General features: G+C 37.1%; 1 protein-coding gene across 1 annotated transcript; it reads left to right on the forward strand.

Moving 5' to 3' along the window:
* On the forward strand, positions 1–27,375 carry WASF1 (WASP family member 1). Its single transcript, XM_010707483.3, has 8 exons — positions 1–184; positions 12,258–12,392; positions 18,711–18,864; positions 19,527–19,644; positions 20,485–20,657; positions 22,766–22,945; positions 24,265–24,902; positions 26,466–27,375. Exons 1-8 carry the CDS (start codon positions 52–54, stop codon positions 26,621–26,623), a joined length of 1,689 nt encoding a protein of 562 aa, XP_010705785.1. The 5' UTR covers positions 1–51; the 3' UTR covers positions 26,624–27,375.
* Positions 27,376–27,669: the final 294 nt, after the last annotated feature.

Below are 27,669 nucleotides of genomic sequence, written 5' to 3' on the forward strand. Positions count from 1 at the left end.
TATTTTGTCTTCTTTCTTTACAGGTTTGCTGGTCCTCTGATACATTTCAGAATGCCGCTGGTAAAAAGAAACATAGACCCCAGGCATCTATGCCACACAGCTCTGCCCCGAGGAATCAAAAATGAGTTGGAATGTGTCACCAATATCTCCTTGGCAAATATAATCAGACAACTGAGTAGCTTAAGTAAGTACCTTGTCTCAATATACCTGAGCTGATACATTGTACATTCACAGTTTCTGTGGCTGAAATATGAATGCTTCTTCAAATTCCCCATAGAAAATTCTGGCTGAGCCTTCGATCTGCTCCTTTCTGACTAGCAACTAACACTGACTTCTGTGGAAGGAATTTTATGAGTAGCATATCTCAGAACTGTTGAACTGTATATTTCTGTTACCAGTGGAAATGACAGAATATGATACTTGGTAGCTAATAAAGTTAGTAATTGCTAATTTTGGAACAATTATTGAGTAAGGAATATGGCATAATGAGGAATATACCACTGTTTTTTTTTTTTAATGCTCTTTGTTGTCACATTGATTGTATTGTGGTCATTACAAATAAAGAGTACTAGTCTTTTAAAATATTAAAACCAGAAACATAGTTGTTACACAGGATATCAAGCAGCTAAAAATTTTATCTTCTCTTATTTGTCAACAATTTTTCCCTCAGTGCATCTTTTAAAGGATTGAATTCTTCTCAAGCCCTGCAAGTCTGAAGGAGTTTTTCTGCAAAGGCTGGTTTTTGGTTTTGTTTCATTTTCTTAAAGTTACAGCAACTTTAAAAACATGTTAGCTGTACCAGCATAGTAGTGTTTTGAATTTCCAGTACTGAAGTTGTTTTTTAATCAGTAGGACACTAGTATTTTCCAACCTACCAACACATTAAATATTAAAATGTGCATGCATATACATCCATAATGTGAAAAGCCTTTCAGCTCCATCAATATCTTAGGACCATAGGTGATGTAGCCTAATTTGTTAATTAGATTGATTTAGTTATTGGTTTGAGGGTATACTGTAGAGTGCTGTGCTTTGGCAGCCTGTCAAAGCTGTTAGTCTCTTCAGCCTAATAGGACACTCACTGAGGACACTGAATTATGTAATTGAGACAGGAATGCTTCCAGCATATACATATGAACATTATTAATACAGCTGCTGCAACAGCAAAGAAAAAAATAGCTGTTTAAATTCTTTTCAGTTCAGAACCAAGAACATATCAGAGTGGGATTCAGTAGATGTTCACCATGCATGGTCTTAAACAACCAATCACTTAGCTTTTCAGTTTTAAAGAACACCAACTTCTAACTGAGCAGAAGTGGTGTGTCAGTGCTTAGCTTTTTGAAATTTGGCTGCATTTGCTGTGGTTTCTTGATTTTTTTACAGACCTCATGCCTGACACTCTTTACAACTATTCAGAAAAAAGGTGGGGTGAAAAGAACAGTTTTGAGTTGTAAGAGACCTACACAGATCATTGAGTCCAACTCTAAGACTTGTTTGGGGCTGACCTGAAAATTACAGTATATTAATAAGGGCGGTATCTGAATACCTGTTAAACACAGATAGGTACAGGGCATCAAACACTTCTATAAGAAGCCTGTTCTAGAGTTTAACTACATTTTTGGTGTCCGGAATGAGCCACTCATGACTTAGCTTTGTGCCATTTCCAAGTGTCCTGTCACTAGATACAAGAGAGAAAAGATGAGCAGTTCCTTCTCCACTTCCCCTCCTCAAGAAGTTGTAGAGAGCAATGAGATGACGACACAACCTCATTTCCTCCAAGCTTAGCAAACCCAGAGTTCTCAGCTGCTCTTCATAAGAAGCAGTACTGCAACAGAAAGAACTCGAGGGATAAAATTAAGTCCACATGTATCGATTGCGTTGTTAAAGATAGCACTTTCAAGGGAATGTAAAAGTAATTATGTAAACTTCTTTTCTGTAAGAGGAATATGTGTCAATATGAAGTGTGCATACCTAGTTGTGAGCCCTAAGTTAGCTGTTCACACCTGGGAGGAGTTCCTTTCATGACCTTGTGGCTAAATAGCGGTCCAAAACACATGCAGTGCTGGAGATAGCAAGAAATGCAAAAGAGGAGGGAAAAGGTACTAGTTTACTCTGCAGCAGCAAGACCAGTGCAGGTCAGTCTGATTATTATTATTTTTTTAATAAATAAAACTGATGAGCATGAGCTGTAATTCAGCCTTTTGTTCTTCTTTTGAAATAGCATCATGGTACTTATAGCTTTTTTTATGGACAGTATGTATACTGACTGAATTATTGAATTATTAATGTTCCTTTTTGCTGTTTAATACAATCAACTGATTCAGTTTTTCAAAATGTAAGTTTTTGTTTTATATTGTGTGTGTCTTCAATAAAAACATTTTAACTCTACAATTAAATAGAAACCGTTCAGCAGAATTAATGTTATTTCTCAGCCACATTAAGAATTGCTCTATAAAAACAGATGTCATGTTATAAAGATAGGAGTACTTTTGAAAATATATTAATCCAAAATTGTTTTAGTTTTTGTGACTGTTTGGGCTAGTAGCACTATGGATTCAAAAAGATTTGAGAGTCCTTCTGGCTTAGGAACATTGTCTCTTACATGCTTTAATCCAAATAATCAGTCTGTACTTTGTTTTTCACTGTTACTGGTATTCAGGGAGGCCTGCTGACATGCAGGTAAATTTTAGTAGCCATCTGAGTCGTAGCCAGCCAGCATAGTTTTGCAGCAATGCCTTGGCAACTAGCTTCTCTGCAGTGCTTCCCGTCTTGTTTTCTGTTGTTGACAAAGCTAGATTTCTCTCTGAGAGCTGAAATGCTGTGTTCTGTAGGGCCTCATCTTCTTTAAATTAAAGCTGCTTTTGCTTTTGACAGTAAAGTTTTGCAGATTGAAATGAATGTTCTTTAATCTGATTGGCAGTTTTTCATTTCTGCCTCTAAGATTTTTCTGTTACTGACCTTCAAACAGGATTAATCTCCTGCCATTAGATTCTCAGAACAAAGCACTATTAACCTTTCTTCTGATATGATTTGGACAAATAGCACTGTGATGAAATCAGAGATTTCGGTGCTTCGTATGATATAGAAAAACAGTATTTAGAAAAGCCAAGTGTATAATTTTGTCATTTATGCAGTTTAATCTCCATTCTTAGAGATGTTCACAATAACTCAACTGGATTAATCCAGCAAGTGGATCTCATTAGACCTACTTTTCTCCTTAGTGCTGGTGAGGCCTCACTTGGAGTTCTGTATTCAGATGTGGAGTTCTCAGTACAGGAGAGACGTAGACATGTTGGAGTGCATCCAGAGGAGGGCCACACAAATGATTCATGAAATTGAATGCCTTTCCTACAAGGGCAAGCAGCTAAGGCTGTTCAGCATGGAGAAGAGAAGGCTGCAAAGTGCCTTTCAGTATCTAAAGGGGAGCTACAGGAAAGAAGGGGGACAGAGTCTTTAGCAGGGTCTGTGGTGACATAACAAAGGGAAATGGCTTCAAGGGGGTAGATTTAGGTTGAAGAAAGGAAAAATATTTTATGGTGAGGGAGGTGAAGCACTGGAACAGATTGCCTGGAGATGTAGTTGATGCCCCGTCGCTGGATACTTTCAAGGTGAGGCTGGATCAGGCCCTTGGGCAACCTGGTCTAGCTGTTGTGCCCCCATTCATAGCAGATGGCCTTCAGAGGTCCCTTCTAACTCTAATGATTCTGTTATTCTATTTTGAGCAGTGTGTGGGACCAGCTGACATCCAAAGGTCCCTTCCAGCCTCAACCATTCTATAGTTTTGGATGCTATTTGCAAGTAGAGCATGCCTGCAAAAACAATTCCTGTAAAATGACTGGAGTTTTGTGAGTTTTTTTTCTTTCTTTTAATATAAAATGAAAAGAGCTTTACATCGGTATGTGCCAGCTGTTGTGCATCTCCATACAAATTCTTAATCCTTTCATAGTTTGTTAGATGTATTGCTTTTAATTGTTCAAGTTGAGAAAACTTTTGACCTTTTAAAAAAAAAAGTAGAAATGAAAGAACATAAATAATTGTCTCTACTTTGAGTGATAAGTCCTGTCTTTCTCCCTGGAGCATGAAAACACATCAGTCTGCCTTGATCCTATAGTCAAGATTGCCAGCAAGTAATTTTTTTTCTCCTTTCTGTTCCCAGCTTTCTCTAACTTCATAAAAAGATCTGTCTTCTGACAGCTTTTCTGAGTGCTGTGGCAACAGAAACTCTCTGGACAGAAGCAGTAGCTGTCTGTTTCCTATCAGTTCCTTCCTGTATTTCTTGCTTTCTGATTATATCTGCTTTAGATAAGTGCTTACCTATTTTTTTTAGCAATATTGCAGATGTGTTAGTACTCCAATACTGCCTGTGTTGATGTATGTTGGTGTATTTCAGCCTATCATGTGTGAAGCATAACTGATATCACTGTGCAGCTGTGCCATTGTTAGAAGATGGATAAATAGTTCTCTTGTGTGGATGCAACTTTCTTGTTCCATTTGCAACTACCAGCCAATCTTGTTTTTCCTTTTATTCAGCTGTTCTCTGCAGACAAAATGTCTGTATCGCATAAGAAACATAACTGATAGTGTGTTCCCAGTCTGACACTCCCATCTGGGGAGTGAAGTGTTTCTCGTTTTGAGTATTTTGTGTGTGTTCACATTATGAATATTTGTATTGCAAGAATTCGGACCAGAGCTTCTATTCAGTCATAGCAAGCTGTCAGTTACCTTTTAATCTTCTAACTGTGTAGAAAGAAAGAGGATGCTGCTTAACACTGTTTGCTAAGTTGGAGTGCACGTTATGTTAGTGAAAAACAGTTTTCAATTAATGTTGAACTTCCTTTCTTTCCTCTTCCTTTCTTTTCTTTTTATTGTTTCCTAGTTTTACCATGTTGTCTTAATTAGTTATTTCTTTTCCTTGCCCCTTTTCCTGGAGTTTCCTGGAATAAAATGCTTAATTTGAACATGTTGTTTCTCCCCCATTTCTTTCTCTGCTCAGACTCTGACCTTCTCCAAAGTTGGCCTTTGCCTGTGTTTGATACTTTTGATGCCCTAGTTAAGTTGTCTGATAAATGCCTGGTCCAGACTTGCTGGCTGTAGGAACCTGATTGTCTCTTCATTATCAGACTGTCCCATTACAATCCTTACAGTCAGTCCTTGTGGACTGCTCTTAACATCTTCGTAATGATAGATTCCTAATTAGCAGAGATGAAATATATGTAGTATGTGATTATCCAGACCTTGCTCCTCCACAGCCACTGGAGTTTTCAAGGAGCTACTAACCATCTAATCTCCAAGCTAGGAAGACAGTTCAGTCTATTAACTTCCATGCTGTCTCCTAGGCAAGGTTGGATGAGGCTCTGGCCCTAGTGCATGATTTAGTGGTTGCAACCCTGCCTGTGGCAGGGGAGGTGGATCTAGAGGGTCTTTTGAGGTCCCTTCCAACTCAAACCATTGTATGATTCTGTGACTCCTAGCCACACAGATTGAAATGATCCTGATGAGAGGCAAGCCAAGAAAACTCGAATACTCCTAGCTTTTTGCTAAAAAATTTAATTAAAGGAAATTAATGGAGTGAAGATCTGAAGTTGAATTAACAGCCAATGAATATATTACATTATGTGTCAGAATTAATGGAGAAAGAGAAAATATGTTAATAGAGAGAACAACTTTCTTCTTCTGCTACATAAAGGGACCCTGATTATAAATGCTATGGCTTATGTAGTAATTAATTATCCTGAAAGACTATTTTCTATACTAAATTGTGTAAGAAGGAACTGTTCAGTACCTAGTGATATAATTCTGCGTAGTGTGAAATATTGGGAATGGATAGAGAAGTAGGAGATGGGTTTTTACTTCTGTTTTTGTTCTATGCTTCTCTTTTTACAAAACTAGACAAAAACATTGCTTACTGTGAGAATGGAATTGAAATAAAAGAAATCAACGAATGATAGCATGTAAGTGAGTAACAGACTGAATTCTAAGCTTATTCTTTCTGATATTTTATGAATTTCTACATCCTTTTCAAAAATCAAACAATTGGCCTGAGGTTTTTGCAATTATGGTGATGTGTTATGGTATGGAGCACTTAACGTGCTCGATTCATTTATTTATTCAGATAACTACTTAAAATTTAGACCGTGGTTCCTGAAGGCTGCTTGTATCATAATGCATCTGAGGGATGCTGTTTCAGCTTTAGGTGCAGTGAAGGGCCTAGGATGTCTTTACTATCCTTTTGCATTTCTGAAGAAAAGAAGTGGCTTCTTCTGCAGCCCCTGCATAAGGATTCAAGTCTCTCTCTTTTCTGAGAGCCTGTAACTCCATCTGATGGTAACTGATCTAGTGTTGTAAAATGATTAATTAAAACACTCTTTCCATAAAGTTTACTAATGTACACCATAGAGAATACAGTAATTCAGGTGAATTTAAGGATGGAATTTTGAGTGAGACTGTAATTTATATCCTGATCCAACAGCGTACTCAGGTGGTTCCACAGGAATTTGTATAACACTGTCTATTACTTAAGCTAATTCAAGCAAATAGAGGTCTTTAATTAACTTGAGATATGTTTCAAAACACTATGTGGAGACTGTAGTTGATTTCAGTTCATCTGATACATCCTCCAGTCTTAAGAACCAGACAAAACCAGTGGTTTTTATACCGTAGTATCCCTTCTTGTTACTGTACTGGCTTTGTAGAGATTATTCATTTGTGCAGAAAAGCCAGTTCTGGACAAAGGTTTAAGCAATTATAGGGAAAAACTAGGCGAAAAATGGTGAAAGATGAGAACTGTAAAACTGATCCATAGCCTTTTCAGATTTTATAATCCATTGTATACTTACTGCCATAGTGATGAATAGGAGTTGATGATGCATGTTTTGGTAGGTTTAATTTAAAAGAATGAGGAAGGCAGTATTGTTATTTTTATTCTATTACAGTTAGTAGCTACTAGCTAGTATGCGATTTTCAGCTTGTAAGTCTGTTCTAAATGTCAGGAAAAGAATTGTCCACAAAAGGTGATCAAAACATGTGCACCTTCTTGGAGAACAGAATGACTATGTGTCACTTCCAGGACGTTTTATTTCTCTGTCACAAAAATGGACATTGACACCAGAGGGAGCTGCATTCTGGTGTTGCTTTCTTACTTCAGGTTATCAGGAACTGAGCCAATTGTTACAAGAGAAGTTGCAAAAAAATTAAGGTGTTATAATACATTCCCAAATTAAAGATTAATTGTAGTATATCCTCTTATTCAAGTGTGCTGTGTTAATGAATGGCAAAGTGATAGACTGAACAACAGTAAGTAGTATTTGTGGCAGTGTGACTTGCCTTTTCAAAATCACAAATCTAAGCATACTTCTGATCAGTAAAGTAAGTTTTACAAATACAATAAAAAATAAGCTTTTCACAGATGCTGAAATCATTTATTTACAGAAATCTGTTGTAGTTTAATAGCCAAACAAATCACTGTTTTTTTTTATTTATGTATTATGTATCCAGCTGTGACCAAAACCCCAAGGCATTATTATTTTAATTGTCATAGTCATCTGTCATTCTCTTTATTATACTGCATGAAACATGAGTAGTGCTTTTGAGCAAACAGTCCCATAATGATGTAAGTGTTCTGCTCTGTTAACAATACTTTGGTAGTACTAATTTTATGAAATTGAATTAGTTTTAATTTCTTGCTATTCTAACCTATCATCTATAAGTTAAGTGGAATTTGAGCAGCTTTTTTTGTTGTTGTTGTTAAATACTGGATATCCTACTGTTGGGTTTGAAACTGTATTTTTTTTTTTGTGGGTTTTTGTCATGTTTTGTCATTGTTATCACTTGTAATCATATCTTTTTTAAGCCATTTGAAATTGAACATACATTCAAATGGAGTACACAAAAAAGAACAGTAAAAGAAATATTGTATTAAAAGTGTTGTATACATACATAAAGGAAGTTATGCATTTCTCTAGAAGCAAACATTGTTTTGCTTAGAACATTTAGTTCCATATGCTTCAAGCTTAAAAAAAAAAGTGGCAACAGAAATGTAGGTAGAGACATTATGGTTGCATACCACTTCAAATGTGACAGGTTGCTTTTAATGTATTTCCCATTTGAGGATTAATGTTCATAAGCATAGGCAATTATTCTGTGCAATATGTTTATATTTGTGTGCAACATTATATATTTTGAGACATATTATTTGGAATTTGGAGCTCATTAATGAGAGATGAATTGTAAGCCGGATGAAATGATACAGATAAACTAGCCTTAAAATACATCTGTAAAAAGTAAGTCAATGAATTTTAGAGCTTGCAATTTGCTTTTTATTTCATACATGAAATTTAATACTTGATTTTAATGTGTATGTCTCTGAATATTATATGAGTTGTCTAATTAAATTGAATAATTGCGTATATCTGAATATATTATCAGGAATAGATTAAAACTGCTTATAGTAAATTTATATTAAAAATTTAGTAGTCCTGCTCATTTTTTAAGTAATTTCTCTTGCTTTAGATACAGGTTAAAGGACATAAGCTTTTCAGAGTTTCAAGACATATATAAGAAAGTCTTGTGTTAAGTGAGTTGCTAGCTAAACAGACTTTATTATTAACCTTCCATTTCTTTTAATGTGGTTTAGAACTTAAAGAAATATGGTTCCCAGAATGGCTGTGCCTTTGATCTGCTCCTTACTGTGGCTAGTAACAGTAAGGAGCAGAATTATAAGAACGAGATAAGAATGTGTGATGCTTTTTTCATAGAATCGCCAAAGTTGGAAAAGACCTCCGAGATCATCCAGTCCAACTATCCACCTACCACCAATATTCCCACTAATCCATGTCCCTCAGTACATCATCTGAAAGTTTCTTGAACACCCCCAGGGATGGTGACTCAACCACATCCCAGGCAGCTCGTTCCAGCGCCGGACTGCTGGAAGAAGAAGAAATTTTAAGAAAATTGTGAAGAAATTTTCCCTAACATCCAATCTTAATATCCCCGACAGGGACAATGGGGAACTTGGGCTATAAGGTCTCCCTGAGTCTCCTTTTCTCCAGACTAAACAATCCTGTTTCCCTCAGCTGCTCCTCATACGAGTTGTTGTGCAGAACTCTCACTGCTTAGTTGTCCTTTTCTGAACATGCTCCAGGGCCTCAGTGTCTTCGTTGCAATGAGGGGCCCAAAACTGAACACAGTGCTCGAGGTGTGACCTCGCCAGTGCTGAGAGTACAGAGAGACGATCACTTCCCTACTCTTGCTGGCAATACTGTTTCTAATATAAGCCAGTATACCATTGGCCTTCTTCGCTATCTGGGCACGCTGCTGGCTCATGTTCATCTGAGTGTTGACTACCACTTCCAGGTCCATTTCTTCTGTCACAGTCTTCCAGTCACTCTGCCTCAAGCCCATAGCGTTGCTTGGGATTATCGTGGCCAAAGTGCAGGACCTGGCACTTGGTCTAGAACTTCATCCCTCTGGCCTCAGCCCAGTGATCCAGCCAGTCCAGATCCCTCTGAAGGACCTTCCTACCCCCTGGCAGGTTGACACTTCCAGCCAACTTGAAGTCATCTTCAAACTTACTGAGGATGCACTCAGTACCCTCATCCAGGTCATCAACAAAGATACTGAACAGGCCCCAGTACCAACCACATTGGGGCACCACTCCTGACCAGTCACAAGCTGTGTTTAACTCCGTTCACCACCAGCCCTCAATCCAGTCCTGTACCCAGCAGAGTGTACCTGCCCAAGCTGTGGGCTGCCAGCTTCTCCAGAAGAATACTGTTGAAGGCAGTGTCAAAGGCTTTGCTGAAATCTAGATGACTGTGTCAGTAGCTTTTCCCTCATCCTCCAGGTAGGTCTTCTTCTAGAAGAAGATCAGATTGATAAAGCAGGACCTGACTTTCGTGAACTCATGCTGACTGGGCCTGGTCCTCCAGTTGTCCCACACATGCTTTGTGATATCACTTAGGGTTATCTGCTCCGTAACCTTTCCTGGCACAGAGATCACACTGACGGACCTGTAGTTCTCTGGATCCTTCTTATGACCCTTGTAGATGGGAGTCACATTGGCAGGCCTCTAATCCTCTGGGACCTCTCTAGTTGATCAGGAATGCAGATAGATGGTGGAAGGTGGTTTGGCAGTCACCTCTGCCTGTTCCCTCAGCGCTCTTAGGTGGATTGCATTTGAATCTTTGGACTTGTGACAGTCCAGGTAGAGTAGTAGTAAGTCTCTTAATTTTTTCCACCTGAATCGAGGGTGGTTCATTCTGCTTCCCATCCCAGACTTCCAGGTGAGGGGGTAGAGTACCCTAAGGATAACTGGTCTGAATTTTAAAGGCAGATGTAAAGAAGGCATTGAAAACTTCAGCCTTTTCCTTATCCTCACTGGTCATGTTCCCCATTTTCTACTATTCTCTCAGCCTCCAACTGCTTCCAGTTTGGAAACCTCTTCAACCAGCTGGGGCTTCTATGCATTTGCTGATGATCGGTGTGTTTCTTTTCCATAAGTTAGAGCTGTTGGAAAGCTTTAATCTCTCCTGATTCAGGTCATTTATGAGTATCTAAAATAGCTTAGATCCCAGTACAGAAGGCAATGAAACCTCCCCTTTCTTACCTGTGAAGACCAGTTTATTTCCACCCTCTGTTCTATACCATTTCAGGAATTACTTATCCTTGCTGTGGCTCTTACTTTTTATGTTCTGGCTCAGTTTTTCTGAAAAACTCTGCTTAGGGACTTTCTAACTCTTGGAACTAATCTAGGTCATTGCACTCCATCCTCATGCTTGTAAACCTGCTGAGGTTTCCCTTTAGAAAAGCGGTGTTGACTCTTCTCTAACAAGTCATCCAGGTGGCTACAATTCAGTTTTTATAATAATTTGTACTAATTTGCCTGAATGTCAGGCTTACAGGCCTTAAGTCCTCAAGATACTCCATGACAAAAATTTGAAACTTAATATTGTGCATGCCACCTTCCAGTGTGTATTATGGAGATTTACAAATTGTTACTGATTTTGTACTCTTTGTTTTGTTAATTTATTTTGTTAATTTGTATATAGCCACTGCAGTTGCTTTGACAGGTCTCCCACAAAGAAGAGTTTTGGTATGAGGATCTCTCTAGTTCCTTTCCCCACTAGTGGAAGATGTTTATTCAGTTTGCTTGCAGTGATCTTGTCTTCTTTGAGTGTTCCTTGTATATCTTCGTCAGCAGTGGACTCTACAGATTCCTTTTCAGGCTTTCTTACTCTTCATATAATTGAAGGAATATTTACTAGTAGCTTGATATTTGCTCCTTGGGTTAATTTTCATATGTTTCTTATAAATCCCCCTTTTATAATCTGTTGTATTTATAGTTGTGCTTTTTTTCTCCTATTACCTAAGTATTAATAAATGATATGTGCTAGCCTTGTGCTGACCACATGCCATCCATGTGGTATCCTTAAATAGTTGGCACACCACCTGTGGCGATTTAACTTTCCTCTTAGTGTTTTTGTGTCCTCATTTTATTTATTCATCTAGATTTACTGTGCAGTGAAGGCAAAGATTTCATTAAAATATTTTCCTCAAGCCAGGGAGCATTAGAAGCACTCTGCGAAGCACTCCATCTGTACAAGAGAAAACATTACTGAGCCTTTTCTCAGATCTGAATCTCCTTGTCTGCCGGACTAAACGTGTCCATTGAGCTGAATGAAAGAAATTCTTCTTTTACTTCAGTGTAAATTAGTCAGTTACTAGAATTTTGACCTTTAAAGTATAATGTATTATTTTAATGTGCATTTTTTTAATACATTGTTTCTAATAAACTTAGATGTAGACATCTGATGTTTCATTTTTGAAAGGTCTTTTGAACCACGGGAGTGGGAGCTGTGCTTTAAGAAGTGTTGAGATTGATTTCACATGGAAAGTTCAGTTAATGCTTATACAGAAGCAGCTTTAGATGCTGTAAGTCAGCCTTTTATACAAATCCGAGAAACTAATTGGTCTAGTTCCTTGGATATCTGCATAGTTCAGTCAATTTGACATTCAGTCAGCTGAATGTCTCTCTTGTAATGTATTAAATAATTTCATTTATCATAAACAAATTAGAAATTAGTATTTAACTTTTATTTACATTTTTGAAGCATTCTGAACTAGCTTAGTAAGTACAGACTTGCAACTAATAATCACGCACCTTGAATTTACTTATTCAGTAGTTATCAGAAATCTTTCTAAAGGCAAGCTCATTTTGTTGGGTATGCTTGCTTATCTGTTTTTTTCCTTTCCTGTTTTAGGTAAATATGCTGAAGATATATTTGGCGAACTTTTCAATGAAGCGCACAGTTTCTCATTTAGAGTCAACTCCTTACAAGAACGTGTAGATCGCCTATCTGTCAGTGTTACACAACTTGATCCAAAGGAAGAGGAATGTAAGTTAAGACCTGTATTAAAGACTCTTTATTTTGTCACTCAAACATCACCAATATGGATGGTGATTATTTCCAAAATGGAAATAATAATTGTTTAAATTACAGTTATAAGAACAGAGCAAAATATGACAGTGAGGTTCATTTGAAACTTTAGTACTATTGTGATTCATATTAATAGTATTACTTATATAGTATTACATTATGGGAATTCCTGGGAGTACACCTTCATTTTATATTTTTAACCTTCCTAATGATTGCCATGGTATGTAATGGTTTGTCCAGGTAGGCTTTTGCATTTAACTTGATAGCATCTTAGATTGTGTGTGAAGTTATACTTCTCTAGCTCCATTTACAATGGATGAATTATTCCCTTGAATTCTTCCTAAATAGCTTTAAGTAATGTAGAGATTGGTGGCTCTGAGAAGACAGGTTACTTCTGACACTCAATAGGATGTGGCTTGTGCTTACAAAATAGAAATTTTATTGGATTTAAATAGTATGTGAGCTTTGTGATGACCATAAGAACGTTGATTAGCTAATACGCAAATATGAAACTTTTCTGCCTTCCTGGATAGCTCTTGGATACAGGTGAAATAATGAAAGATCCTGTAACCCCAGTTTTTAGGATATGCTAGATTACGTGGTTAAGATGTAGAAAATAGAGCATCATCTGGTCATGAAAAATAACTTCAGATGGATTGTGGGATCCAGTTATAAAGTGTAGAAAGCTGTTTCAGTTCTGAACGTCTAGGAATGATAGTGGTGTGTAATTCAAGAAAAATGAAATGTCAGACCAGTAACGTGGTCTTTGGCTGTATTCTTTTACCTATGTTGAAATTTCAGTATTAACAAAAATCAAATTAAGGAAATTTAGATTCTGTACTTTGCGTGACATTTATTTTAGAGCAGGTTTCAAAAGACAGCTGTTAACAGCTAGTAGCAGATTTTCCACAAAACCATGACTTGCCTAGGGGAATTCTTACATAAATGGGATTTTCCAAGTCTCTTGACAGCTGAGCATTAATCATACACACTTGTTTTTCCAATAAAATGCCATATTTACTATGATTGGATAATGGCAAAAATCCTTTTTGTGTACAGTAATAGATTGTCAGCAATTATAACAATTGTAATCTTCTAATGGCTATAACACACCAGATTGTTAATTTCACTTCCACGTTTACCCTGGACAACCTAGTTACTGTTATAATCAGAGTGGGATTTACATTGATGTAACTGGTCTGGTATGGCAACCATTCACATTCCTCGAAAATTTGGAGATCATACAGTTAAAATGTCTTAAGGATGTCACAGGACAGCAAGATGGAAATTTGTACTTTCCAGTAAGTGGCCTTTGACAAGTTTGGTTGTAGGTTTCATTACTAAATATTCATACCAATTTGATGCTAGAGAATCGCCAGAAATATTTTTAAAGACTATATCCCTGATGTACTAGGTAATAACTTTTCACAGTACTGCATATATTGTAGGATGTATTTATTAAAGTGTATATGTAAGAAAAGGGACAGACATTGCAATTAAAGAAAACAGGGCTACAGAGAAGTCTACTTGATCCAGTCCAGAGTGAATAAATGTGACTTGAATCTGATACCCTGGATTTGTCTCTTATTCTATAAGAGAGGAGTGATGGCTCATGCATCAGAAGAACACATGCAGTCCTCAGCGTCAGGAGCTATTAAATGACTGCCTTTATTAACCTAAGAAGTCCTTGAGCCATACCCAGTGTTCCTTATTCACAAATGTCTGCCCTGGATGAGTAACCAGATGAGTAACCCTGGATGAGTAACCAGAGGGTAAAGGAGATGAGTAGAAAACAGTGTATTTTCTCAAAAACCAGGGATCGGGAAACCTTTTCACTTTCAGTGTCCTCTTTTGAGCTTGAAATTTACAAGTTTATCACAAATGATCTTGTGTAAGTCCTGGTCTGTGCTGAAATAACTGGAGAAAAGTAATGCTTAAAGATCTTGGGAGATCTTTTTAAAGATTTATCTCGCATTTTCCTTACTCTCTATGCAAGAATTAAGCAATTTTCAGTATTTCTGTTCAGCTAACAGCATGTTAAAATGGGCTATACTTACAAAATGAGTCTCATTTGATAGTTCTTTGCCAGCAGGCAGTAATAGAAGATGTAATGGGTTCCTTTGGGCCCAGTGCTATTACACAAGAGGAAAATAAGAAGATTCATTTAAAGCTAAGCAGCATGAACAAGACCAGCCCAAGTCAGATTCACTGAAAAAAGTGCAGATACTTGACAGGTGTTTCTGATAGAGTCGAAGAAGAAAAAAAGCTCTGCATGTTTTAAATAGTCTGTGTGTTCTCTCATTGTTTTCAGTTATTTTAATATCTCTGTCAAAGAATAAAATCAAATGAAAGTAAGATTAGAATTGTATCCTGAAGAAACTGGCTCTTTGCACACAACCCTGTCACAGAAAAGCAGTGAAATAAGTGTGGTCTGTATGGACTTACAGAAATTGGAGACTAGGTTAACTTCCAGATCAGTGTAATCAGCCCACTGTGAGATTCAGAGCAAAGGATACAGTAAATCCCATTTAAAGAGGCAGCTCATTTAGAATCTCCAGCCTGCTGAAGAGGAATTTGGTGAATTGTTCTAAACTCCTATTGTATTTCTATACATGGAACACATGAAATTCATCCAAGACGTTACATTCATGTAATGTGTTAATGTGAAGAATAATAGTACTGTAAATTGATTCATAATTTTGAGCAAAGTCAGATAAAGAAAAGGACTGTTAAATAACACTGCACAGTTGCTTCCTTTCCCTGGAACTTCGCTGTGCAACTGAATGTTGGATTTGAGCACGTGTCCCTCTGATGGTTGAGTTCCAGCTGCTTTCTTTTTCTTCTGTTTTTTTTTTTTTTTCTTCCCAGTTCTCTTAGCCCTCAATTCATTTTGTGTGTTATTTTGTAAGTAAATCAATTTTAAATTAGTGTGTCCAAAGCTCAATAGCTCAGTGTCAAAGCCATGATTTTGCATAATTTGTGGGGGGGTTTTTTGTATAGAAAGAGGGATCTGGACAGAATGTCATTTGTTAAATAATGTAAGGGTTTTGTTGAGACCCATGAGCAGATTCACTGCTTGATGCAGCTGGCTGATTGTGTTCTCTCACGTGCTGCCCTGGGCTTCCTAGTGCTGTGTGCTGCATTTAAAGCAACTTCTGAGTCCTCTTAAAATGATCGCTGTAGTATTTGTCTTCTCTTTATTTATTTGTAATAGTTAAGCTACATAAACTCCCTATCCAAAGATGACTTAATCTGCTACTGTTTTTAAGAATATTAGAAAATATTGGCATTGCTCATGTTGGGGGTAAACCCAAAAGTGAGCACGATCTGTTCTGGAGAAGCAGTCTCTGTGTTTAGCAAGTATTAGATCTGTGGTGACTGGTCAGAATGAGAGAGAAACCTGGGAAGTGTTTAACTAAAGCATGAGCATCTCAACTTTTAAGGCCACCTAGATGCTGTTCTTTGTTGTTTTTTTTGTACATGGCAGTAAACACAAGTGGTGTAACACACTGACTTTTTGAAAAACGTAGGTATATGAAATTTAAGATCACGGGCCATACAAAGACTAATGGTGCTAATTAGATGTTATGCAACTAGAGGTTTAATTTTATTGGCATCAAGTGAAATCCCTAAATCACTTCCAATTCTTTCTTCAGCATCTCGTGTCTTCCCTTACCTGAATTCATATGTGCAATTTGTTTGCTCTCTTGTTGTGCTAATTTGTCACTCGACCAAAGCTAAGTGGCCATATGACCAGCAATGTTTCTGTGTTTTTCTCACCCCAGTGGGAAGCCACATGCATGTTGCTGCTGTTCCTTAGCCAGCTGGCATGCTACATGAATGGCTTTGTAAGCCAAACTGTACACAGCCTGGGGTTATATGCTGTGTTTGCAAGATGCAATTTAGCCAGTCGCTTTTTCTGTAGGGTAGTTATATTAGGCTAGTTATATCAGTGTCATAATTCTCAGTATTTTGTGTTCTGTGTCCTTGCATTTCCTTCATAATGTAATAATATATTCAATTGTGTTGAATGATGGCATTGAATACCTTTCATTGAATATCAATGCAGGGAATGCTTTTGGTCATTTGAAATTCAGTTTTCTCTGAAGACCTTTGCACGTTAGTCTGGTTTTAGAGAGAAAGTAAACTGTACGCACTAGGTAGGGATTGATTATCCTCAGGTGCGATGTTCCCTTGTACATGTTTACAAAAATTGGAAATTAAAACAACAAAATGCAGATTATGAATTTGACCAACTGTATTTTCTCGCTTGAGATTAAGCAGGGAGTGTGAATAGTTTATAGGATAATATACATCTCAGGAATATGGTGCTGCATACCTCATGTGCATTTTAATATTAGAACAACTGTCTTTATTGCAATGTTATTTTTTTATTACTTTCAGAACATACGCAGGTTCTAAGAGAAATACAGCAATTTATCTTTTTTAACTGACATAACCTTCCAGTAAAAGGCGGTTAAAGACCTGTGGAATTGTCAGGCAACTCTGAACACGTACATTTGGTGAAATTTGTAAGACTAACAACCTAAAGGAGAAGCAGCTGAAGTATAAAAGAATCTAAAAATGGCATTTTAGATTAGGCAAACCTCAGTCTTTTATTTTAACTGTGAACTTTTGGCAGCAAATAACAGTGCGTACTTCATGACAGGTACAAAATATATATTGTTATTTATGAGTATAAAAATACCTGAAGAAACAGAGCCTGCTAGCTGACATCCATACATTATAGTACTTCTTTCATGCATGTAAAAAGGCTTCTGAGCAGCTAATTAAAGATATTAAAACAATAAAAAAATACAGTAATGAAATGGAATCTAAGGATAAACAGGAGCAAACTGTTCCAGCACATACAACCTTGCCAACTGCAATGAACCTCAAACAGCAAACTGAAAATCAAATAAAACCTATCTTTAGGCTCACAAAGAATGCTGCCAATATGCTTAGGTAAGAAGAAAGAACATGTCAGGAATTGTAAGCCTGCTGGAAAAAATCCTGCCCCTTTTTTGATCATAGAGTAGAACCCCCATCTCTGTCTGTGTATATGTACATATACTTCTATGTGTTACAGGAAAGAGTAAAAGCAGCTTTCAGCTTAAACCAGTGTGATCTTAGAAAATAGTTGCCAAAGGCCTTCATGATTTTCTCTAAAGCAGTGAGATAGGGAAGGCATTCTCTCATCTTGAGTAAGCAGGCACTACGGTCAGCATAAGTGTGTTTGTGTGAATGTATAAAATTTTGGGTTTTTTTTTAATAATATCTGAATGGATGAACAAAGCTGCTGATTTATTTAGTGAAGGTTTGACACAGGCTGCAAAATCCATTTTGAGAGACGCCAAGGGCTTCACAAGTATAGTAATTGACCATCAGGGAGGAAGGGTAACATGGACTGGGAAGGTACACTGTTCCAGAAATGGAAGGTGCGAGTTTCACTAGTCACAGTCACTTTCCCATTATTTTTTATCTAAATTTTAATGATTGTCAAATAGAAAAAGATGTAGAGGCTTTAACAACAGTAAGTCAGTGTGTTTCAAATCACTGCTTAATCTATTGAATTCACCTAGTGTTAATTTTTCCTTTGAATCTTGCATAATGATAATTGATAAGTGCTTAAAAACTCAAGTGACTCACCTGAATTAAACAGAGGAACCTTATCTTTACTATTTAGTCTGATAAAAGCCAACACTTGACTGCTTTGATGTGTTGGAACACAGTATCACCTCTCATTAAAACTCTCCGATAACAGTACAATGAGCTTAAGTGATTTGCCAGTTTGGCATCTCAGTGGGCCTTCTTAAGAACTGCTACCTACATGCAAGGAAGGGAAATCCTAATGACAGATAAAAGTAAAATCTATACCTCAAGATAAGCACCCAAAATATTGTGGAGTGGGTGAATGTCCTTTCAAGCTACAGAATTACTTTATAACTACAGAAAGCAATTTGTTGAACTACCTTGGAGAGACAGAGAGAGGGTTCTGATGATCTGTCCAGGTAAGCAGAAGTTTCCTGCAAAACTAAATCAAGTGTGATATGCTGGAACATTTCAAACATGTTTTTCATGTAATCTGACAACATCTTGTTGTCTTACTATTAGCAGATGAATTTGTTTGTTGAACATGCATTTGTACTGGGTGTGCAGTATTAGTAGTAACGCTTAATATTGATGTTCTAACTAGCATTAAGCAATTCCAGATTAAACCAAATAAACTGTATTCAGCTTTTTTCTCTCTTTTTACATGGCCGTATCCCCTTTCAGTGTCATTGCAGGACATTACCATGAGGAAAGCTTTCCGCAGTTCGACAACTCAAGATCAGCAGCTGTTTGACCGCAAAACTCTGCCTATTCCTTTGCAAGAAACTTATGACATTTGTGAACAGCCTCCTCCTCTTAACATTCTCACCCCTTACAGGTTAGTTAAAATAAAAAAATAATCAAAACCAATTTCTAGCTAGTTATATGTAGTAGAGATTCTATATTCAGTCATCACTCTCATGTTGAGTAGCGTTGGAAGAGCTGCACTGGAAAGCAGGGAAGCTGCTTGAGGAGTACAGATAGCAGAAGACATTTAAAGTGTTACTTACTCTAGTTTACTCAAATTTTACTTTAACCTAACAATGATAAGAAAAAGTGTTTTTGATTATCTGTATATATTAAGCTGTGTAATGCTCTTGAATCAGAACAGATGAAAACAAGTGGTAGAATACATAGGAAGAAATGTCTTCAGTGGAGATGAATATTCTTTGCTGCATCCAAGTCAGTTTGAATCAATAGTTGCAACGCTAGCCACTCTGATTTACTTTTGAGTTGTTGGACTGAGAATTCTCTTATTAAGGATACTCATTTTATCTTAAACTTGTGTTAAAGTCACTTCTCTAAAATCTGAACCTTGATACAAGGAAAGATGATAAAGAGTGATGTCATATGAGATCAGTTTTTGACTTCTGAATGTTCATCTGTGGCAAAATATTTCCAGGCATGAAATAGTACATATTCTTGAATATGCCTTTATTTTTTGCCTTAATGTCTGTTGTCAAACAAACATTATATCCTGTTTGGGTCATTGTATTTCAGGGATGATGGAAAAGAAGGTTTGAAGTTTTATACCAATCCTTCATACTTCTTTGACCTCTGGAAGGAAAAAATGTTACAGGATACTGAGGACAAAAGAAAAGAGAAGAGGAAGCAGAAGGTATGTACGTTAGCTTTGTGTAGTTGGTTGTTTTTATTATTTTTTCCTGGAAGTGGTTTACTTGCTTATATGGTGAATTTTGGTTATGGTATTAATAACAATCCAAACTTTACAGAAGTAATTATGGTCATCTTCATTCAACTGAAACTACTTGTGTTCATTCAAATTCCATTGACTTAACAAAGAAATACCTACTAATAGTATGAATGTGCCTAGAGGTTTCATATTGCCTTAAAGTAACTAAAAGCAGGTTTGCCAGAATCTGTAAGAACCTATAAGTCTTCTACAGTGAATCAAGAAAGAGGAAAAAAGAAATAAAGAATTTTGCTAGATCACTTTTTTTATAGTACAAAGCCCTGACAGTCTCACAGATGAAAAAAAAAAAAACATCCACCAACTGCAACAAAGCCCAAATGAAATCCTTATGCATATATTTACTCTAAACGGGGCAGAAATTAGTAGGAATTGAGCATTTGTATAGATTTTCTTAAATAAACAGTTTTGAAAAGCTAGTGCTGCTTTTTTTGTTTCTTTATGATTCTATATATTTCATGCATAAAGACAATAAGTATAACTGATTCAGCATTTCATTTCAAGCAGTATAAAAATCTACCTAGGCAATTATTTTCCTGTGTCTTATGAGTAACTTATACATTAGAATGAAGCTTCTGCCTTTCACAATGCTTTTTGGTTTATACATTTGTATTGACCGAAATTTAATTTTTGTTATTTCTTCTTGCTCTTGAATTGTTTTTCATTGTTTTATGCATGATGTATAAATGCAACTAGTTGAAAAACTTTGTCTTAATTGTCACTTCTGTTTGCACAACTCTCCTACAGCAGAAAAATCTAGATCGCCCTCATGAACCAGAAAAAGTGCCAAGGGCACCTCATGACAGACGGAGGGAGTGGCAGAAGCTAGCCCAAGGCCCAGAGCTCGCAGAAGATGATGCTAACCTCTTACATAAGCACATTGAAGTTGCTAATGGCCCAGCCTCACATTTTGAATCCAGGTTTCTTTTTCTTTTTATTTTTTCTATCTGTTATTACGTATAGATACTTGTACTATACAGCAAATGTGCTTGAGAAGTGGTAGATTATGAGATGCTACTGCTTTTCTTGAAATACACTGAAAATTATTGACTTAGTTCTATCAAAAGTCAGTTTTAAAATTCTCAGTCAGTGTATCTTTACAAGAGTTATTATTATCTTGCTATTGCAGTCATCTGTCTGTGACTCGAAGGAAATATAATCAGTACATTCCAGTCTTGACCTACAAAAATCCCTATTATTCCAGGCTCTTGATTTTTCTTACAGCAGACACTGCCAAGATTATATGGTGGGTATGATGTGAACAAATGTCCATTTGGAACTCGAATGAGATCACTGAGCTTCTCTTTACTCACGAGCAAATCCAAGATTTGATTGATGCTTTTGGTTATGATCTATTACAAAATCCAACCTGTTGAATTTTCATTTCACAGCACATATTTGCAGGTGGCTAAACGCAGCATTTTACATAGTATTTCTCTATGTTTCCATTTGTGATGCTTGTGCAAAACCGATTCTATTTTATCAGCTGAGAAAATTATGATAAGTAAGAGGGCTGCCAAGTAATGTCAGCAGTTTTGGAGGTGTGGTTTTGGTGTGATTTGGTTTGCTTTGGACTGTGTTTTTTTGTTTTTGTTTTTGTTTTTTTATATTGTTGATTGTTTGTTGCCCTATACAACAAAATAAACAAATAAATTAATTCTCCTCCATCTTTCACTGGCCAAGCATTTTGTTTAACTTAGTAGGGCTTTTGAATAAACTTAATAATAGCAATGGATAACTACAGCATCTGTTGAAGATAATGTTCTGTATCTGAGAAGTGGAAAAACCTACTTGTAGAAAAGCTAGCTGTTTGAATTCATAAAGGAAAAATGATTTCAGTTTAGCCAGTAGGGTACTACTTAAGCTATGGCAAAGAATGTTTTTGTGGGAACAACTTCATAGTATCTCATCTCTGTAAACCACTCTGTTAAGTAGTTAGCAGGAGCATCTGCTTTCCTGCTGTCCTTTTCTTTTGTTGTACTGGATTCCATATTAGGCACACTTGTTGCAGGACTCCTTTTATAGCCAGGACCCTCACCAAGACCTTGATTATCTCAGTAACAGTAGTGAAATTATGAATAATGCAGTAGTGCTTGAGAGCACTGCATGTGCAGAAGATGTAGTTCAGATACAGAAGAACAGAGTGCTTTTGAATAACAGAGTAAGAGTTTTGCCCTCTAATTATTTAATAGTCTTGGATATTACTCTGGTAGCAGTACGTGTAAAGGTGAAATACTTCTGTAAGCATTGGACAGTGTTCTGCAAACACATTTCATCTATATTTCATTGCGACATTATGACAGCTATTAATATTTTTAGTTGAGTGATTAATTAAAATTTTCCAGCAGATCACACCCTTGAAGGGTGTCTAAATTTGCAAGTTGAATTATTTTATGCTGTTTTTATTTGCATTTAGCTGTATTTGATGTTACTACTCAACAGTAGATCTTCTTTAGTTTATCTTCTTTGTATCTATTATATAGCTATAAGATACTGAATCTAAAGTGGTGTGTTCTCCAGCATGGAGAATGCTGGAATATGGATTAAAATACTGGAATGAAGATCCTCTGACAAGATCAACTAAATTATTCAGTTGTAAATTCTACCACTTGATGGACGTTATGAAAGATTGCTATAAATGAATGTGTTTGCTCATATCATGGTTTTGAGGAGCTGAAACTATTATAAATACAATGCCTGTTGTGTATCATACTGCTATATGCGTATTCCTGGTTGTATTGGTATGTGTACCTAAATCAAAGTAATTTTGTGGTTCATGAACACTAAAATCAGACATACAACGTAGAAATTGTCTGATATACCTGTCAAAAGCACTGAGCCTTTGAGCTCCTAGAAGCAGTGGCATGGGAAATTGGATATATTATTAAAAAGTCATTAAGTATCTAATATACAACATAAGTGAAGAGAAGATCTTGGAATTCAGAAACAAAACTGAAATATAAAACAGTAGCAGAGAGCAATAATACTTAGATTTAATAAAGGATCATTTTTCACTGTTTTCCTACAGATCTCAAGCATATGTGGACCATATGGACGGATCGTATTCTCTTTCTGCATTGCCCTATAGCCAGATGTCTGAACTTCTGAACAGAGCTGAAGAGCGAGTGTTGGTCCGACCACATGAACCACCACCACCACCTCCAATGCACGGTGCAGGAGATGTGAAACCTGTGCCTCCTTGTGTTAGGTACGTAAAGAGCAGTCAAGTCACATGCAGTCCTGGTGGGAAATTTGTTTTCTACTACCCCACTAACAGTTATTAGTGTTACTTTCCTGCCACCCAGGCAGTACACACATTCTGTGTCGGTCCAGAAACCTGACATCTCCACAGCCACAGAGCCACGCAGGAGTTGGAGAGAAGAGTTAAAACCTAAGTCTCACAGTGTGTAGTTTTGGAAACAGACGCCACCTAGCCACTGGTATTTTAGCTGTGTAACCTTCTGAGGATAACTGTTTGGGAAATGTTTATTTGAATGATGTTGGAATCTCAGCATTCAGCTTTGGAGTTTCGAAAATCCGGAAATCTGACATTTGTACTACTGAGCTGTGTTTCATCATGCATGGAAAGAAGAATGTACTGTGGTAAGAAGGTTAGCTGACAAAACTACACATTCATTCCATGTGCTAAATTACAGTGATTTTTTTTCCCCTCTGTTATTTTAATTTTCATTTCTCTGCCTTTCCAGAACTGGATACATACTTAAAATATTTTCACACCCCTGGTACTCTTATATCAAAAATCTTAATTTAGGGTCGGGTATGTACAGTTTGGAATAGAGGACAGTTAAGTTGTTTCATCCATGAGATGTTTATCTCTCAAGAAGAACGTCTTTTTACTGCCCAGGAGAATATATGCAGAATGGCAACAGTTTTAAAATTAATTTTACCACAGCAGCTGGAAGAAATCCTCAGTGGTCTTTCAGGAAAGTAATTTTACTGTTCCTATTTGCATTTGATTCACATATTCATTGCACTGTAATGAATAGCTAGCATGTAAACATACACCTCTGTAGATAAAACTGATGATCTTTAATATAAGCCTCACCACTCTGTCATCAGACCTCAAATATGTATTTCGCTTTTACTCATTGCTTTTAGTGTCTGGAGGGTTTGGGTTAATTGGTTTGGTTTAGGTTCTGTTGGTTAAAGCAGTTAATCAACCACTAGTTCCCTTCAGGTAAATAACTTCAGATAAATAACTTTGATTTACTCAGAGTTGAGAGGAGAGAATAATACTTGCCATAGGAAACATCTGATAAAGATGCAAGTTTGTATAAACTTGATTAATAGTTGGATGTGAGCAAAGGTCTGTTGGAAGACTGATGCATGCTGCATACTGAGAATTTACATGTATTAACGTAGGTTACCTTGAAATCATAGTACATCATAGTACATAACACTCTTTAACGGCCAGTGCTCAGTATTCTTTAATTGTAGAAATTACTCTATTACTATTTTTTTTCACTCTGCAGCTCTAATAACTTTAGAACTTTCATGTTCTTTCAGTTCTACTACTGGATTGGTAGAAAACCGTCCTCAGTCACCAGCGACAGGCAGACCACCGGTGTTTGTGAGCCCCACTCCTCCTCCCCCTCCCCCACCACCTCTTCCATCTGCTTTGTCCACTTCATCACTACGAGCTGCGATGACTTCCACACCGCCTCCCCCAGTCCCACCTCCTCCCCCACCTCCCACTGCTGCTCTGCAAGCTCCAGCCGTGCCACCTCCGCCAGCTCCTCTCCAGATAGCTCCTGGGGTCTTACATCCAGCTCCACCTCCAATTGCCCCTCCCCTGGCACAACCCTCCCCGCCTGTCACTAGAGCTGCACAAGTGTGTGAAGCGGTACCAGTCCACCCAGTTCCTCCTCAAGGTGAAGTACAGGGACTTCCTCCACCACCCCCACCTCCTCCCTTGCCACCTCCTGGCATTCGACCCTCTTCTCCTGTCACAGTTGCAGCCCTTTCTCATCCCACTCCTGTTCTTCACCCTCCTCCCACAACCATTGTCCCTGGCCCTCATGCTCCTCTCATGCCTCCATCTCCACCATCACAAGTGATTCCTGCTCCTGAACCCAAACGCCACCCTTCAACTCTTCCTGTAATCAGTGATGCTAGAAGTGTGCTGCTGGAAGCAATACGGAAAGGTATGGAACAAAAAGAATATCTCAGAGACTTAATAAATCCTCATTGGCTTTAAAAGATGGAATATTTAACATGTAAGAAGTTAGTTTAGAGAAATGCATCTTAGCTCTGTTACTGTTTTCTGTTCTCTCAGTGTGGAGACTGCCAAATAGATATTTTTTTTTTCAGTTTGCACTTATCAGATCTCTAGTTTGGATGGCAAAACTGGTTCTCTGTTAAAGTTAGATTGGAAGAAGTGTACATGTGTTTACAGATAATCTTTGGAGATTATCTCTTCATTTCTGTCTACCTATTTCTCATAGCCTGCAGATTGTGTAGAAGACAAGAACATTTATATTCACAGACTTCTAGGTAAAAGCAGAGCAGATCAAAACATTCATTGAACATATTATCAATGTATTATGGTAACATCTAAAATGGCATTCAGAAATCGCTGCTAAAGGTGTGTAGATTATAGTCTGAACATGTCTCCACACAGTGGTGTAGAACAGAGCATTTGCACATCCCCAGCTGACAAAGTGCAAGTGAATGGCAGAGACCCAGGGCAATATTTCCTGGTCATCCAAGGGAAGGAGTTGAATCTACAATCTGACAAATCCCTACTGCACTCTGAGTGCTGCTGTTGGACTGTGTGGTATCTTTGAATAGTGGATCTTTCTTGAATGTTCCTTGTACTACATTCTTCTACTTTTCCTGTGCTCTACAACACAGTACAGAATCTGTATTGTACTTAATATCTGTAGATAATCTGTAACACTCATCTGAGGTAATTTTTAAAGCATCTATATGCACATGAATTGATAACATTTGAATGGAGTAGTAATGTCTGTACCAACAGTTTTTGAATACAACAATTTCAATCAACTAAGGAGGGCCTGCTGATACATTTAGCTGATCCCTGGAAAAGCTTTTGACCGAATCTTGCATAAGAAAGGCCCAATTACCATAGCTTAAATTCCACCCAAGTACATGTGCTATCACCTGTCAGTGGAGGGGGGGACTATTAAGTACAGGATTTAGGTCAGTCTATGGTGTCATCAATATAAATCCCCAAATACACAATCTCTATCTTGTTTCTAATTGTGTTACCAGCATTTAGCTTTCTTATATTATCAGTATATGTTATTTCAGCTTTGTATTTGACACTTAGGTAATATTTTATTCTAAAACAGGCTGTTGCACATTCAAAACTGAGTTACAGGAAATTCTGTCTTGCTAGGATACCCAAATAGCTTTAACTTTTAATTGAATCCATGAGGAGAGAGTATAAAAAGTGTTAAAAACACGAATAGTAAAATGGCTTAATCACTTAGAATGGTGCTAAAAAATATGGATGTATCTCTAATGGGAAATGAAAAACAGGATGTTATAGTAGGACTGTGATCCTATCTGTGGCAGTAATTCTGAGATTCCCCTCTCTAAAAGCTGACAGAGAACTTCCTCCTGAGGAGGACAGTGTCCTCAGTCTTTGCTTTGCTGGCAAAGCACTCAGTGATTCGTGAGCTAAATACTTTGTATAATATTGAAGCAGGGCAGTAACAATTCTGTGATGTGATGTTCTTCAGGTATTCAGCTGCGTAAAGTTGAAGAGCAACGCGAACAAGAAGCTAAACACGAGCGCATTGAGAACGATGTTGCTACCATACTTTCTCGTCGCATTGCTGTGGAGTACAGTGATTCGGAAGATGATTCAGAGTTTGATGAAGTGGATTGGTTAGAGTAAAATTAATACATTGCTGTACGCTACAAAATCGAATGCTAATGTCCATTGTGGTGCTTGTTCTTTGAAAGTTTGATGGTCATTTCTAGTGTTTTTTGTATTCTTTTCTTTACATGATTAATCCATGTTTTTCTACTTTTCAGTTTACAAACAATTCTTAGTGCATCTTTTGAAACTAAATGTTTTACAGTGGCTTTTCTTACACACCTCTTTCTTTGGAAGAACATACTTTGTTCCAATAGACCACTAAGTATTAAGCATGGGCAGCTGTTGGTAGAGTAGCAGTTTCAATTTTTTGGCATATCTTAACTGTGCACTTTGTGAATTTTAAGTTAATGAAGGCAACTGAGATTGACATTCCGAGGGCAGCTGTATGTACTAATGAGCCTTATTCCACGTCTGTAATGTTTTAAAAACATTAAACCTAGCTATTGAGATATCACTGCCTCAGTTACATCTGTACAATAGAAGTACATATAGTTAGCAGCACTGAACACACTGAAAGGAAAATTGATCTTTTGGGGTTTTATTATTGTTTTATTGTTGTTTTTAAATAATTATGGCCTTATTTGAATGTTTAGAGATTCCCTTTCCCTTCTTCCCTCCCAGGTACATATTGTGTGGTACTATTTTTGCCTGCATAATACAAGTTTAATTTTTTTTCCTCGTGAAATCTTCTGACTTAAACATGCTGTGTAACTTATGTAACTGTTAAAATAACAGTTTGGTTTAATAAATGGTTCATTTTAAATGTTCCTGGTTGTTGCTCTTTCAGTGAAGCCTACTTTTCACTGCTACATCTGAGACATACCTGGATATCACAGATTCAATCTGTGGCCTTGAAAGGTGCAGTAAGTATTCTACACTTGATTGAAGGACCTATGTTAAAGAAAAAAACAACGTATATGCTCTTATTATCAAGTGATACAAGAAGATGAAAATTTAATGTGATCCATTAGTTTAAAAAAAAAAGTGAGAGGCTTGTGGCCTATATGGTTTAAGTATTTTTTGTTTGTTTGTTTGTTTTTTTAAAGTTTTGCCATTATTGT

The sequence above is a fragment of the Meleagris gallopavo genome, chromosome 2 (assembly GCF_000146605.3).
Source record: "Meleagris gallopavo isolate NT-WF06-2002-E0010 breed Aviagen turkey brand Nicholas breeding stock chromosome 2, Turkey_5.1, whole genome shotgun sequence".
Taxonomy (NCBI): Eukaryota; Metazoa; Chordata; class Aves; order Galliformes; family Phasianidae; genus Meleagris; species Meleagris gallopavo.

Excerpts from the sequence above, each read along its gene's own strand:
- WASF1 (XM_010707483.3), top strand. The coding sequence starts at position 52 with ATGCCGCTGGTAAAAAGAAACATAGACCCCAGGCATCTATGCCACACA. Across the intron at positions 19,645-20,484 it reads AAGAGAAGAGGAAGCAGAAG|CAGAAAAATCTAGATCGCCC; the intron begins GTATGTACGTTA and ends ACTCTCCTACAG. Across the intron at positions 24,903-26,465 it reads GCTGGAAGCAATACGGAAAG|GTATTCAGCTGCGTAAAGTT; the intron begins GTATGGAACAAA and ends GATGTTCTTCAG.